The sequence below is a fragment of the Phaseolus vulgaris genome, chromosome 2 (assembly GCF_051622355.1).
Source record: "Phaseolus vulgaris cultivar YP4 chromosome 2, ASM5162235v1, whole genome shotgun sequence".
Taxonomy (NCBI): domain Eukaryota; kingdom Viridiplantae; phylum Streptophyta; class Magnoliopsida; order Fabales; family Fabaceae; genus Phaseolus; species Phaseolus vulgaris.
This window is the reverse complement of record NC_143499.1, coordinates 6,029,010-6,041,641: the sequence shown is the minus strand read 5'-3', so window position 1 is coordinate 6,041,641 and position 12,632 is coordinate 6,029,010. Positions and strand designations below refer to the sequence as shown.

Here is a 12,632-nt window from a genome sequence, read left to right as displayed (position 1 = left end):
TCCTGCACCCCTGCATTTTTCTTCCTGCACCCCCACAATTTTGTAAATTCCGAAATTGACCCCACAATTTCGGGATTTGGGAGTGTGCTACGGATTCATCAATCCGGAAGTGAATCATGGTGCATTCTGGATGAGGGGGTGTTCCAGAAGCAAAGTTTGCATAAATTATTGATTTTCGGATTTCTGAATCCGGAAGCCTAATTTCTATTACGGATTGGTGGATCCAGAATGATTTTTTTTAATTATGGATTTCTGAATCCGGAATGCATATTTTGAATTACGGATTGACAAATCCGGAATGGTTTTTTCAATTATGGATGTTTTGTATTTTTTTATTTTGAATTGACACTATTATTCATGTACTACCGGAAGCATCAATCCGGAAGATTACTGGATGCGCCAATCCGAAAATTTACTGGAAGCGTCAATCCGAAAATTTACCGGATTTCATAATCCAGAATACAAAAAAAAATGTACAGTTTTGTCTTTGCGCAACCTTGTGAGGGTGCAGGAAGAATCTGCCGATCTGTTTTGAGTAAAAAATCCAACTTCTTAATTAATCTTGTGAAAAATCTAAATCCCGTGTTGCAAAATCAAAACAGTTAATTATTATTTTTTTCATTTATTAATACAGCACAATTGCCATTACCTACCCCCGTCAATTTGTTACAGATTAACAAAGGTGTCCCCTACCCTAAGTATGTATAAATTGGCTTCTATTTTCACCATTCTCATTGAGTGTAGTGTAATCATCTCCCTTCTTTCATTTCCTCACTGATTGTAACCAGATAAATGGTCAATTTCCACTGTCAATTTAATCAAGATCCAAAAAAAATGATTCAGTCCTAATTTATAAAAACTCACATAATTATCTCCTGCTACTAAGTTTTGTGGAATCATTTCTTCATTAAAATATAAGGTCAAGAACCAATTTTGATCTTAAATCAGTGATGATTTTGTCAATAAGTAATAATATTCAAAGATCATTTTGTACTTTTTTATAATTGAGCAATAAATTATTAAATACACAATGTCTCACTCGTTCAAGAAACAAATCGATGATTTACTTGTGTAGTAATATATGTAACGAGCAATTTTTTAATATCGTATATTGTGTGCTAGGTTTCCCCTGACGTGAGATAAGAAGAAAATATATATATTTTAGTGGGAAATGTAACAGGTACAAGTAACGTCATATTACAGGAAGAGAGAAAAAAAGAGAAGGTAGAAGTGATATAAAAAATATTATGTAACTACAGGAATAGTGTTGAAAAAGTCTTTTACTGCTGTCTGCTAGAAATCCGTCTAACTATGCAATAACTGCTCTTCTTTCTGATGGTTATTCCTCGCGGCCACACGAATCTTTGTGCTTATAAGCAATAACATTACCATCACAAAAACACACATGCTGGACCCAATAACTGCACAGCACAACAATAAAGAAATTTGTAAACTAAAGAGTAATCTAAAGAAACAGTGATGTCAAAACTATTCAATCCAAATTTTCAACAAGGAGCAAGGAAGAAAAAGAAATAGTTTAATTTACCTAAGTTACGCGATGTGTGGGAACCTCTAGTATGGTTTATTGTTTTGCTGTCTTCAGTTTCACTCATGTCCCATGTTAATCTGAGACCAAGTATACTGTCCGAGAGATAAGGGCTATATGCAAAAGGAATGGCAACGGTTTTGACTCCTTCACATGAACCCGGCACAGGTAGTGCAGAGTCAACTGTGTATACATGATAACTAGCAGCACTTAAACATGGAACCTCCACGAAAGGAGGTGGAAGGGCGGTCGAGCAATTGAGGTATGTATAGTTTTTCAGAACATAAAAATAGTGGAACGGAGTGAGGGAGAGATTGAGGTTCAGAAAGACATGATGGACACATTTTTTGGGGTCAAGGAGGTGAATATTTTTGGTGTCATAGGAAATAGACTTCACTTCTAAATCTCCATAAGATGGAAAGTGGATGGTGGTGAGGTTATCTTTGCAAAGAAGCTCAAAACCAGGAAGGGAATCAGTGTGTTGGTGCTGACCTTTTATCTTATATGGATAGTGGATGTCAGGACCTGCATCTCCGCACTTCGTTGCTTGGAACCTTGCATGAGTCACCTTAAGAACAGAGCTTTGGAAGCTGAGAACACATAAGAGGAAGAGAATGATGAATCCACCCATCACTTGGGACTGCAGAGGATGCAGGGTCAAGTTTACCAAGGCAATAGACTATATGAGGCGTTTTATTTTTCCAAGTCAATAATGAAGTACCTGTTGGTGGGGAGGATGAAGACCAAGATAAACAAATAGATACAGTAAAGAAACCTCAGCCGCCTAGAAGAACTCTGCAAAAAGAATAGTAAGCATTGGTTTCTTGCAGGCTTCAACAAGCTTCAGATGGGGGCTACTTAAGCAATTTGTAAAGAAACAAACAGGTAGAATAAACTTTTCAAAAGTCACATCAAGTGTCCAAACTTCAATTGTTGACCAATTCAGCGCCTTGCAGCTAGGGGCTTGCCACCCAAGTCGTACTTCTTCCACTATTTTAACTAAATTTCTCTGTGGCTAATTTGCTTGACTTGGAGTAGTCATCTTTGTCAACGGTTTTGGACATTATGCAATTTAGGAATATTTATGTTAAGTCACTTAAAAATTACTACCATATAAACCAATCGGCTAAAGATAATGGTATCCGAATATAAAATATAGCTCTTAAAAAGGAAAGAAAATTATATTAAGAATCCAGGGCACGATCAGCAGACTATTTTTAGCTTCCTAGGAGGAAGATGAAAGCAAGTAACTAATCTAAAGTCGTTGAATTCCGTCAACTCATCATCCACAGTAAAACCTAAATTGTAGTAATAATTTTGAATGAATGAATTGCTTAATAGAAACTGATATATTGAGGGTTATGTCCATAATGGAGGGATCTGTAAGGCAGAAGATGGAAGAACTCAGGGAGTGCCTGTATGAAGAAGAAAGAATGGGAAAAATCAGGACTAGCGTAAAATTAATATAAGCACTTAACAACGTGTTTGCTACGAATGAGCAACTCGCATCTCTACATACTTACCACGAATCTATCTTTAGAGCAGTTGTCATTATAAAAGCAAAATAGAGCATCCACCTTTGCGTGACACTTTCAACTGATGCAGGTCCAAATCACAACTGATAAATTTTCATTCATATAAGGAGCAAACAAGAGATTTACATGAATTAGTCATTTTGTGCCTTACAAAAAAGATGGATTGGCAAAGGAATTGCTCAATCAGATTTAACAGTATACCCAAACATTTTTGTCTGTACTCCTAACCAGTCTATTTTGACACGTACAGGACATACAACAGATTATAGTCTTTGTTCTACAAAGCATGCATTTTGAGTCTTAAATATTGCACTTGAGAAACTCGATGCACTAAAGCTAGGATCATAGATAGGTACAAGCCAAGAGAACAAAGAAAGAATATAAAACAAAAGGTAAACCAATTAAAATCATAGGTGCTCCCGCGCCAGCCGAACTGGTTTTTCCTTTAGAAAGGCAACATCACCATTTGGTGCAGTTAGCAAATGGTGATTGGGCTCATCCTCTTCACTCTCAATGGATGCAGAATGACCATCAGATCCTGATCCATCATCATCTGCAATGGTGGAAATTTAGATCCTTCATCACATGGTTTAGTTAAAATCAAGCTATGGAACAAGGAGCCAGACTCCATTATACTACAAGATCCAACGAACAAGGCAACAACAGAATTTATATTATACAAAACACCACAATTTTTTGCTGGATATCTTCGAGATATTGCAGGAATTCAAAAGCAAATTATTCAATAATTAATCAAAGTGTTTTAAAATGTCAAATATGTGTCCATGTATATTTTCGCAAGGGAAGAAATAAAGCCCCATTTACTTCTCGGTTCATGATGAAGTCCATACTTTCTTCAACCTTTTTAACACAAGTATTAAAACGGACTTTATATAAAAATCCATACCAGGCTTACATACAGTGGTGGATTAAAAAAAATAAAAATTGTGAGGACAAGAGATTAATCAATAATATTTTTTATAAAAAAATGCTTTTTACAAAATATATAATATAATGATAAAAAAAAATCCAAAATACCTAAGTTCCTACAAATTATAATTGCCCTCTACATACTTCCATATTTTGAGAGTATTGTATAATTTAATTGTCAATATTATTAAAATATTTTGAGAGACTGGTCTCCAGTGAAAAGGAAATATGCAAGTAGAGATGAGGGATGATAATTTTGTTTCCAAAGAACAGCAGCAAGCAGAGACAATATTATCAAAGTAATAAAATTAGCATAAATTTATTCTCTTTTATTTCTTTTAATTTCTACATTTATTTTAAAAAACAAATGTCTCATGGGAGCAACACCTATTCTTTTATTAGGGGGCAAAAAAAAATATTAAATATGTTCAAGTAAAAAAAAATCTTGTCGGAGCAATTTGAATGTATTTGGACCCATAAATCAAGTAGAGAAGTTTATTCAATCAAACCCATAAAACGTGAATCAATTTGGACCATTACAATTCTAGTATCTTACCAGAAAATGCAAGCGGTTCTGGGTGATGTCTAACTGCGGCAACCTGGAGGCTTTCTGGCAGAAGACAATTGCAGAAAGAACCTACATGATTAAATCACACATGATTAGATGAGAACAAAAGTAGTCTCCATAATCACCAGATTCATAAAATGAAACCCAATGTAAACATTCTAGTTTCCCTTGTCCCCATATAACCTATTTCAGTTGTAATGTGAAATTCACATTGGTGCAACCAGGACCATATTTTCTTAAAACAAAAAAGAAGAGGTATATACATGTGCATTATTCATGCAAATCAAATTGTGATTTACAATAAGAATAGGCGAGCATAAAGATTCTCACCCACACGAGCCATACGATTTACCCATCCAGGGATAGGACTTCCTGTTAGATGCTGGCAAACTTCATCTGTAAAATGGTTGCAGTTTTTTGCAATAAGATGATAAGTGTCTCCATGATATTTCGCTGACAGGCGCTCAATGAAAGATCGAAAATCTGAATTAGACATATCAGTCCTGCCCAACAACACTGATCGTCTGAAGATGAAGCCAGGGCAGCTTCTAGGCTCCACTTCAAACACACCACTACTTGGATATTCATGTGCTCCAAAGCCATATTCAATATCATGCACTGTTCATGAAAACAATAAGCTTAAAGTTGTTGCCAGATTGTATTAAAAAACAAAAAAATAAATAAAACAAGACAAATATTCATGTACATCCAAGCTCCTTGTCAACAATTTGTTCAGGGGAGAAGGTTCTATCCAGCCAACTAACTAAATTCAAAATAGAACATGTAACCAAGTTTGGTCACAGTACCAAAAAGCACATTTTAGATATTACAATAGTAGCTAGCCTCTAAACAACTACAGTAATCAAACATAAGCGGAAAATCAAAGAAAAAGAAGGTACAAGTCACCTAGTCTTGTCTTCCTTTAAACTATTAAATTACACATTTGCTAATCCATCAACTACTCTATACATAATGTGTTACGCTTTTAGTATGATGACCTGGACTAAAATGGCTCACACATCAATATTCAGTGGAATGCTTGTATTTGCTTGTCAAAAATATTGACTACACCATTTACCCTATGGTTCATAAATTCATCACTGAGGGACTTTAAGTACACAAACAATCCCAAAATAGACTAATTACGGAAAACTAGGTGAGGGGGAGAGAGAAATTTGAAAATACATGGATGAATAAAGAGATAATATGAGTGCAAAATAAATCACTTATTTAGTAAAAAAATTAAGGTGCCAAACTAACGGCTGCTTGGTACATCACCATGCGATCCAAATAACACGCAATGCTGGCTAATAATGTACTTTCTAACACACCTGCCTCGTTTCAGGTACAATGCACACAGCGACTTCATTTATAATACAACAACTTCGCTTTGAATTACACTTTATTTCTCTTTTAATAATAAAATATTGTTAGCAGTGATAAACTGTAAATTCATGTTCGGAACATCAGCAAGTTATACGTTGGTTGCAGAAGGCCTAACACAGCCCTTCTCCTTAATTGTGAGTAGAGTATATTGCTTGACTGTTAGTCCAATATAAATGAAGAAAGAAGAAGGGAGACCAATAAAGACGTTGGAAGAAGCAGTCAAAAGAGATCTCATGCTAAACAATATTCCTCAAGCTTTGGTTTCTAACTGAGCCGAATGGTGGTGACATTTAATCTCATTTAGTGGGGCAAGTTCTTTGCTCTAATAAACTGTGAATTGAAGTGATTCTCTCATTCATAAGTGGTATGTAACCTTCAACCCAGCTAAATTTTGTAATAAGCGGAGACAAGAAAAAGAACAGAAACAAGATCCATACAAGGATAGGAAAAAAGAACAGGAAAGGAAGTACAAGGAAAACAGTCACAAACCTTGTATACCCGAATGAAATATTCCAAGGCCAAGCATGTAAAGATAATTGTTTATGGGAGTAAGATCATATACATTGAGATACACCGAAGCACGAGTAGTATTATTCTCTCTATCCCGTTCTCTTTCCGAGTTTGAAGTTGTACTCAACGGAAACCACCGCATTGTGGTCTCGACGGTGTTCTCCCTCCTCCCCCCTTCTTCAATTACAATTCACATCCCCATCCTCCTCCCGTTAAAAACCTGTAGAAGCATCAATTAATCAAAACCAAGAGATTCAATTTGCGGTGGAAATATAAAAGTGAGAATTCAATTTGATGAAATGCACACATATTTGGAAAATGCAATGAAAAAGTGAGAGCATTGAAGGTGTAGAGCATGATCGCTGAAAAAAGAAGCCCTATAAAGGGAAGAGAAAGTTACCTAGGAGTGGGGATTGATAATTGAAGAGGAATTGGGGATGAAAGTTGGATATGGAAATTTTGGTGCTTGAAATTAGGTTGGTTTTGGGTTTAGTGGCTTTGCCGTCATTATTTTAGTTCACAGTTCGGTTGCCTGAATTTATAACTGGATAATAAGATTTATTCTTACCACCTTTCTTATTTTTCTTTCCTACTTTACTCCAATAGTGATTCTTCTGTTCTCTTGCCAAACACTATTAAATTTAAGGTTAAATATATATATTTTTTCATGCAATATTATAATTATTTTATTTTATTTTTGGTTCAAAATTTTAAATCATTCATATATTTATAGTATAAAAATAATTAAAATGAATATATGAAATGATTGTTAATTTTTTTTAAAGATTATTAATTTTTTTTTAAGATTCATTATTGTTTTAATTAGAGGATAATATTCACTATAACTACTTTTAACGAGTTGAAGAAGTAAAATATCAAAATGAATAAATTTTTTCTGTAAAAAAAACTATTTCAATCATTTTTATATTATAAATATCTGATTTAAAATTTAAATCATAAACTACAACTAATTTTGTGTTATAATATATAAATAAAAAATATAATTCACTACCTTTACCTTTGTATAATTAAAATTTAATAAGAAAATTTGAACTAATCTTATCTTAAGTGCCTAAATATATTACATAAACTTTTTGTTTACTTGAGGTTGAGAAGCTTTGCACACTTTGGGATACATATAAATTTGGAACAACTTGAGGTATTGAGTGTATGATCTAATGATTAGTTAATGTGTAAAATAATATTATTCACTTAAAGTATGGTGAAAAAAAAGTTAAAGGTGATTTCTTAAAGATAAGAGTAGCTAGGAAAAAAATTAACCAGAATTCTAAACTTATAGATAAACAATAAGATGAAAGAACAAAATTATTAACATGCTCCAATTTGGGTCTTGATCAAATATCATAAAAAAAACTTTTCTGAAGTAAAAAACACAGTTGTGATTTTTTTAATTATATTAAATGACAAATGGTTATGAATTATTGTAAACATAAATATAATTATGACAATGATAAGCAAAATATTTTAGGACCAATTACAAGCATGCCTTTTTTTTTTCTATAATATTTTGGCATTATTTATATTTGCGAGTGATTGAAATAGTGAAGATTTACTATGATGAATGTTGTTACATAGTTTTGTTGAATGAAAATTGTAAAGCATGGACCACCATTTTGGTTAGAAAATGATTGAAGCTTAATAATGAGGTCTTGAATTTTCTTTGTTATGGATGAAGCTCTGAATTTTCTCACATGATGCTGTCGTTCCCTGGTTGGGAGAAGAAGCCAACCTACTCCAAGTTCTTCGCTATGTTGACTACAAATTCAGTGGCAATTTTTAGGTGAACGCAATGTCATGGCAGAACATGAAGCTACAGGTCACAACTTGTTCATTTTTAAATTTCATGCCATCGGACACCTTACAATGTTAATTAATTAAGGTGGGTTTTAATATGCCAAAAACAACTATAGACACGTTGTTGCGAGTCTCATTCATGGGATAATGTCTGTAATAAATAAGTTAATGATGGAAAAAAAAATCAAAACGTAACAATCTCAATGAGCTGCATCTAACCAATCAAAGACTTGGTTCAGCGTCACGTCCAATATATAAGACAAAACACAAGTAACTGTTAGGTTCTTTAAGACAGGCTCACATCCAACACTTTGGTCTGATAGGACGTACGTTACATATTTTTTGTCGACATATGTATAAGTAAAAATTAAGATTTACTTTTTCATTTACTATGTAAAAAACAACAACCTGATGGCAACATGCACATTAACACTTATGATGCTACTGTATGTTGTGGAAATATCATCTCTTCTCTTGATTGTTTTCTATTTGGGTTTCTTTAGACAATTTCTTGTTTTTTTTTTGGGAAGGGAATGTTACGTGATGGATCAACAATCATTTTGCTTGGCTCAAGTCGGAACGTACACAATGAAAATTTCCACTGCAAAGGCGTGATCAGTGAACGAGGAACAACTGAACAAGTGTGACAGTTACGCATGCTCCATTCATCGTTGCTCTTAAAGCCATCATGTATGTAAAATCTCAGTTTCATTACTTGACAAATTAGGCATCACTATCTAGAGTTTAAGGTTATCTCAGGTATCAACTTGTTGCTCAAATTTGAGAAGAATTAAAGTAGTATAGTGAGCTAAAAGCACTTGCACATGCTTTTGAGTTTTGAGTGCTTTAATTGCCAATACAGTGGCTATCTTCCATGTTGATGACATTATAGTACAGGGAAGATGACTTGCCATCAAATTTGGAAAGCATGTGATGTGCAGATTGGCCACTGTAGCGCTTCTCAACACAAGCAATACAGATATCTATGATCTTCTTGAACATCGAATCTTCTTGGATAAGTGGTTGCTCTACAAACTCAACCAGAGGCATCCACTGCATGACATCACATCAACTATTCTGAATTAGCAAAACAATCATGATTCGTGAGAAACCCAAAACCATGGTTGGACAGGAATCAGTTTGTCAGTGTCCCATCTCAGATCCAATTTCTAGAATTAGATAAGTAATTTAGTGTTACAAATTATTTCTGTATGCATGAAAAACAGTATAACAAACAAGTGACTCGAATGTATAAAAACAGTGTTACACTAATCATTTTATGCTATGGACTAATATTCCTCTTAGTGGATGTGTGATTTATCTCCAGCAAGTTTGAGAGAATGGAAAAGAAAGGCTACTCGATCTTAATTGGTCGTTTTCATTTGTCATTGTCAATGAGTAAGATTATCTAACCTTCGCAGCTTCAATTTCAGGATCATCAACAATGATATCAGCTGACAGGGGTCTTAACATGCAGATGAAGAACAGATCTGACTTTTCAAATGCCACCTTATGTGCATGTCTGGAATTGATGATGCAATCAATCAAACTTTGTAGGTTAAGAAAATTACAAGAAAACTACTGCCACCATGCAATGAAAAACCTTTGTAGCACATTTTATTAACAACGTTGTGAGTATTGTCTAGCTAAAACAGGCCTTTGACCACACTGGACTCGGTAATTAGTTGATTGACACTTGCGAGATAAAATTTTCAAGTAATGAAATTCTTTCAATTTATATCACATCGTACTCAATTGGTTAAATATTTGTGGGAATAGGATTTAATATAACTCAGAATCATCAAAAGCTATTTAAACTTTCAAGATTACATAAAAGTGAGTATGGAGTTTGCTCTTACCTGAATGCTATGACTTCAATGAACTCGGTACAAATCTGCAACATGGGCAACAAGCAATAAAAGAAAGCAGTAACTTTAAGCAATGATTCTATATTATGCAGCAAGAACAAATTTAATATGAAGTAACACCAGAGAAATATCTCATTCTCACCCCAGTTTCTTCCTTCACTTCTCTTACGGCTCCTGCATATATCTCCTCTGACTGCCAAAAGTTAAGACAAGTGGTAAAGATTTTGAGTTGGAATATAAAATGTAGAGAAACCACCACCTCTATTTTTATTTCTGAAGCATTCAAGAAACTTGGGTGAAGTGAACCTTCAAAATTAACTACCTGTAGAATAAATCCAGTTGGTATCTTCCAAAGACCACGATTTGCAGGAGCACAGTACTTCTCTTGGACTACAAGGACCTTAAAAAATTTATAAGATGAAACTATATTAACGCAAGGCTTATTAAATGAATTAACTTAGCCAATCACGGTTTGAAATCATATAACAGAAACGCAAAAATTTAGTAGGAAATGCAGAATAAGGAGATCATTTTTTTGGGGAAGAAAAGGAAAAAATAAACTGAAGTTTGGGTTTCTATGTTTTTCGTTTAGTATCATCTTACTTGAGTTTGTTATGTTAATACCTCATTGCTGTAGTTGATGACAAATCCCCCAACTCCTACATGATGTGATGCATTGACTGGAAGCATGCAAGGTCCTTCAGGAATCCAGTATGTTAACATCACATATCCTGGTTCCGCATGGTGGTATCCAAAGCCTTCCTGAGAGCAGCATGAGATACCTCACAGTCATAGGTTCAACAACTCTTCTATAATTAGTAGCACAGGAAATAACTGAATATATGGCAAAACAAAACACTTCTATAGCCAATTAGTTATCTTTTTTAGGTAATCAATCAACAAGTTGTGTTACCTTAATAGCTATTGGAACAAGGTCAGATTGCTCTAAAGCCAATCTAAGCCAAATCCCCTTCTTTCCCTGCAATCATCAGATAAGCCTCTGTCAATCCTTCATGAGGCAACAAATGCAATCACAAACAAAATAAAATTGAAAATATCCATGCCCTTCATTCCTCAACTACATTATATATACGCTTCTCCTGTGGTTATAGTAACCGAAGCTAATTTCAGAGGAATTAACAACAGTATCAGTATCAGGTGTTACCATCCTTTTCCAATGAGAAAGAGAAAAACGCAAAATAGCTGCGAAGTTAGTAGGGTCGTCTGGTAACCGGTCTGAATCAATTACAATTCCTTCATACACATCATCAAACGCATCAAGTACTCTCACATTTCTGTAACCCGAGCCATTTATGCCATTCATATGATGGAAACTCGTTTCTGCCGCAAGATTATCTCTACCAACTGAACTCATGACAGTCTTATGAGCCATGTAAATGCTATTCAAGGCTTCATAGTTCCTTAGAAATAAGCCTGACAATGAAGATAGCAAAATGTAAGTTCTAGATACGCCATGATGAATAAAATAAAACACATAAAATTATGTATACAAAAACCCTAAAATTATACCAACCATGCATGTTTTTATCCGTACACGTACAGAGGAAAAGAAAATGTTACCTCCGAAACAGTTGAGTTGTCTAGAGAATCTAACGCTGTTGAAGTTAGAGAGCAAAGAGGAATAGGTTCCTGTTCTTCCCGCATGGACAATCTGAGAAGGAAACACAAAATTGGAAGATAATATTGAATTGAGCTCCATCGATATCAAAAGTCACAAGCTTGATAAGAAATGAAAATTAAAAGTGGATATATATATTAGAATCTTCATCTAAATTCCAAACTACTTTAAGCATCACATTCAAGTGATTCACGGTGCTTGGTAGTGTAATGTGACTTTATTCCCATGTTTTAGTTAAGAAGCTTGATAATCCAACTGGGCACGCAATAATGGCAAGGTGATTCACAACAGCATTATCCCAAGTTGATTATTGTTGATGTTGGTATAAGACTTTAACCATAACTTAACTTACATTACTTATATTTAGAATCTTTAACAAAATTAGATTGTGATTACGAAAATATATTTTTGAATTGGTATGGATCGATTGGTCATTATCACGATTCGGTCTTCTTGATCGAGCTGATTGAGACCTGCACAGTCATGCAGGTCGACCGACACACCTAATTCATTAACGTTCAAATCAGTGTTTGTAAGGCTAAACCACTATTAAGAATTAGGTAATATGCCATTCAGTGTGAGTACTCCACTAATTCGACTCAATAAGGTAAACTCATTAAAATAAAATAAATAGCACACACTCTAAGAATAAAGGTATGTCATTATCACTGTACACCCCGAGTGCCGAATATTCTTTTTATTGATTTGATCGTCAGAGTGCCTTCTGCCGGTACCTCCCTCATTCGGAATACACCTGACGACTGAGACTGAAGTAGTAGTATTGAGGCCAGAAGAATCAGTGAAGCTCTAGTAATCTGTCCAAAAAAAGAAAGAA

At 34.4% G+C, this 12,632-nt stretch overlaps 3 protein-coding genes across 4 annotated transcripts; all 3 read right to left on the bottom strand.

The window, feature by feature from the left end:
• Positions 1-1,135: 1,135 nt before the first annotated feature.
• Positions 1,136-2,326, bottom strand: LOC137809915 (RING-H2 finger protein ATL22). Its single transcript, XM_090298156.1, has 2 exons — positions 1,547-2,326; positions 1,136-1,421 (listed from the first exon to the last, which is right to left on the bottom strand). The coding sequence occupies exons 1-2, from the start codon at positions 2,175-2,177 to the stop codon at positions 1,306-1,308; spliced, it is 747 nt and encodes a 248-aa protein (XP_090154282.1). The 5' UTR covers positions 2,178-2,326; the 3' UTR covers positions 1,136-1,305.
• An 817-nt stretch (positions 2,327-3,143) lies between these two features.
• On the bottom strand, positions 3,144-7,014 carry LOC137810478 (deSI-like protein At4g17486). Of its 2 annotated transcripts, none has more exons than XM_068611748.1 (5): positions 6,876-7,014; positions 6,455-6,695; positions 4,910-5,197; positions 4,568-4,648; positions 3,144-3,634 (listed from the first exon to the last, which is right to left on the bottom strand). In XM_068611748.1, exons 2-5 carry the CDS (start codon positions 6,615-6,617, stop codon positions 3,489-3,491), a joined length of 678 nt encoding a protein of 225 aa, XP_068467849.1. In that variant the 5' UTR covers positions 6,618-6,695; positions 6,876-7,014; the 3' UTR covers positions 3,144-3,488. The 2 variants fall into 2 exon arrangements, with proteins under 2 accessions (XP_068467849.1, XP_090154283.1); XM_090298157.1 differs by having other exon boundaries at positions 6,783-6,943.
• A 1,895-nt stretch (positions 7,015-8,909) lies between these two features.
• Positions 8,910-12,097, bottom strand: LOC137810476 (nudix hydrolase 8). Its single transcript, XM_068611744.1, has 9 exons — positions 11,740-12,097; positions 11,324-11,592; positions 11,072-11,137; positions 10,783-10,920; positions 10,481-10,558; positions 10,301-10,351; positions 10,150-10,184; positions 9,704-9,812; positions 8,910-9,343 (listed from the first exon to the last, which is right to left on the bottom strand). Exons 1-9 carry the CDS (start codon positions 11,876-11,878, stop codon positions 9,137-9,139), a joined length of 1,092 nt encoding a protein of 363 aa, XP_068467845.1. The 5' UTR covers positions 11,879-12,097; the 3' UTR covers positions 8,910-9,136.
• Between the last annotated feature and the right edge of the window lie 535 nt (positions 12,098-12,632).

Bases quoted from the DNA above. Each gene is read 5' to 3' on its own strand.
- LOC137809915 (XM_090298156.1), bottom strand. From the start codon at position 2,177: ATGGGTGGATTCATCATTCTCTTCCTCTTATGTGTTCTCAGCTTCCAA. The intron at 1,422-1,546 runs GTAAATTAAACT...TGTGCTGTGCAG, and splicing joins CCACACATCGCGTAACTTAG to TTATTGGGTCCAGCATGTGT.
- LOC137810478 (XM_068611748.1), bottom strand. From the start codon at position 6,617: ATGCGGTGGTTTCCGTTGAGTACAACTTCAAACTCGGAAAGAGAACGG. The intron at 5,198-6,454 runs GTTTGTGACTGT...TTTCATGAACAG, and splicing joins ATTTCATTCGGGTATACAAG to TGCATGATATTGAATATGGC. The intron at 4,649-4,909 runs GTGAGAATCTTT...TTAATCATGTAG, and splicing joins AAATCGTATGGCTCGTGTGG to GTTCTTTCTGCAATTGTCTT.
- LOC137810476 (XM_068611744.1), bottom strand. From the start codon at position 11,878: ATGGAGCTCAATTCAATATTATCTTCCAATTTTGTGTTTCCTTCTCAG. The intron at 11,593-11,739 runs GTAACATTTTCT...CTTCATTGTCAG, and splicing joins ACAACTCAACTGTTTCGGAG to GCTTATTTCTAAGGAACTAT. The intron at 10,352-10,480 runs GTAGTTAATTTT...AACTTTTGGCAG, and splicing joins CAACTGGATTTATTCTACAG to TCAGAGGAGATATATGCAGG.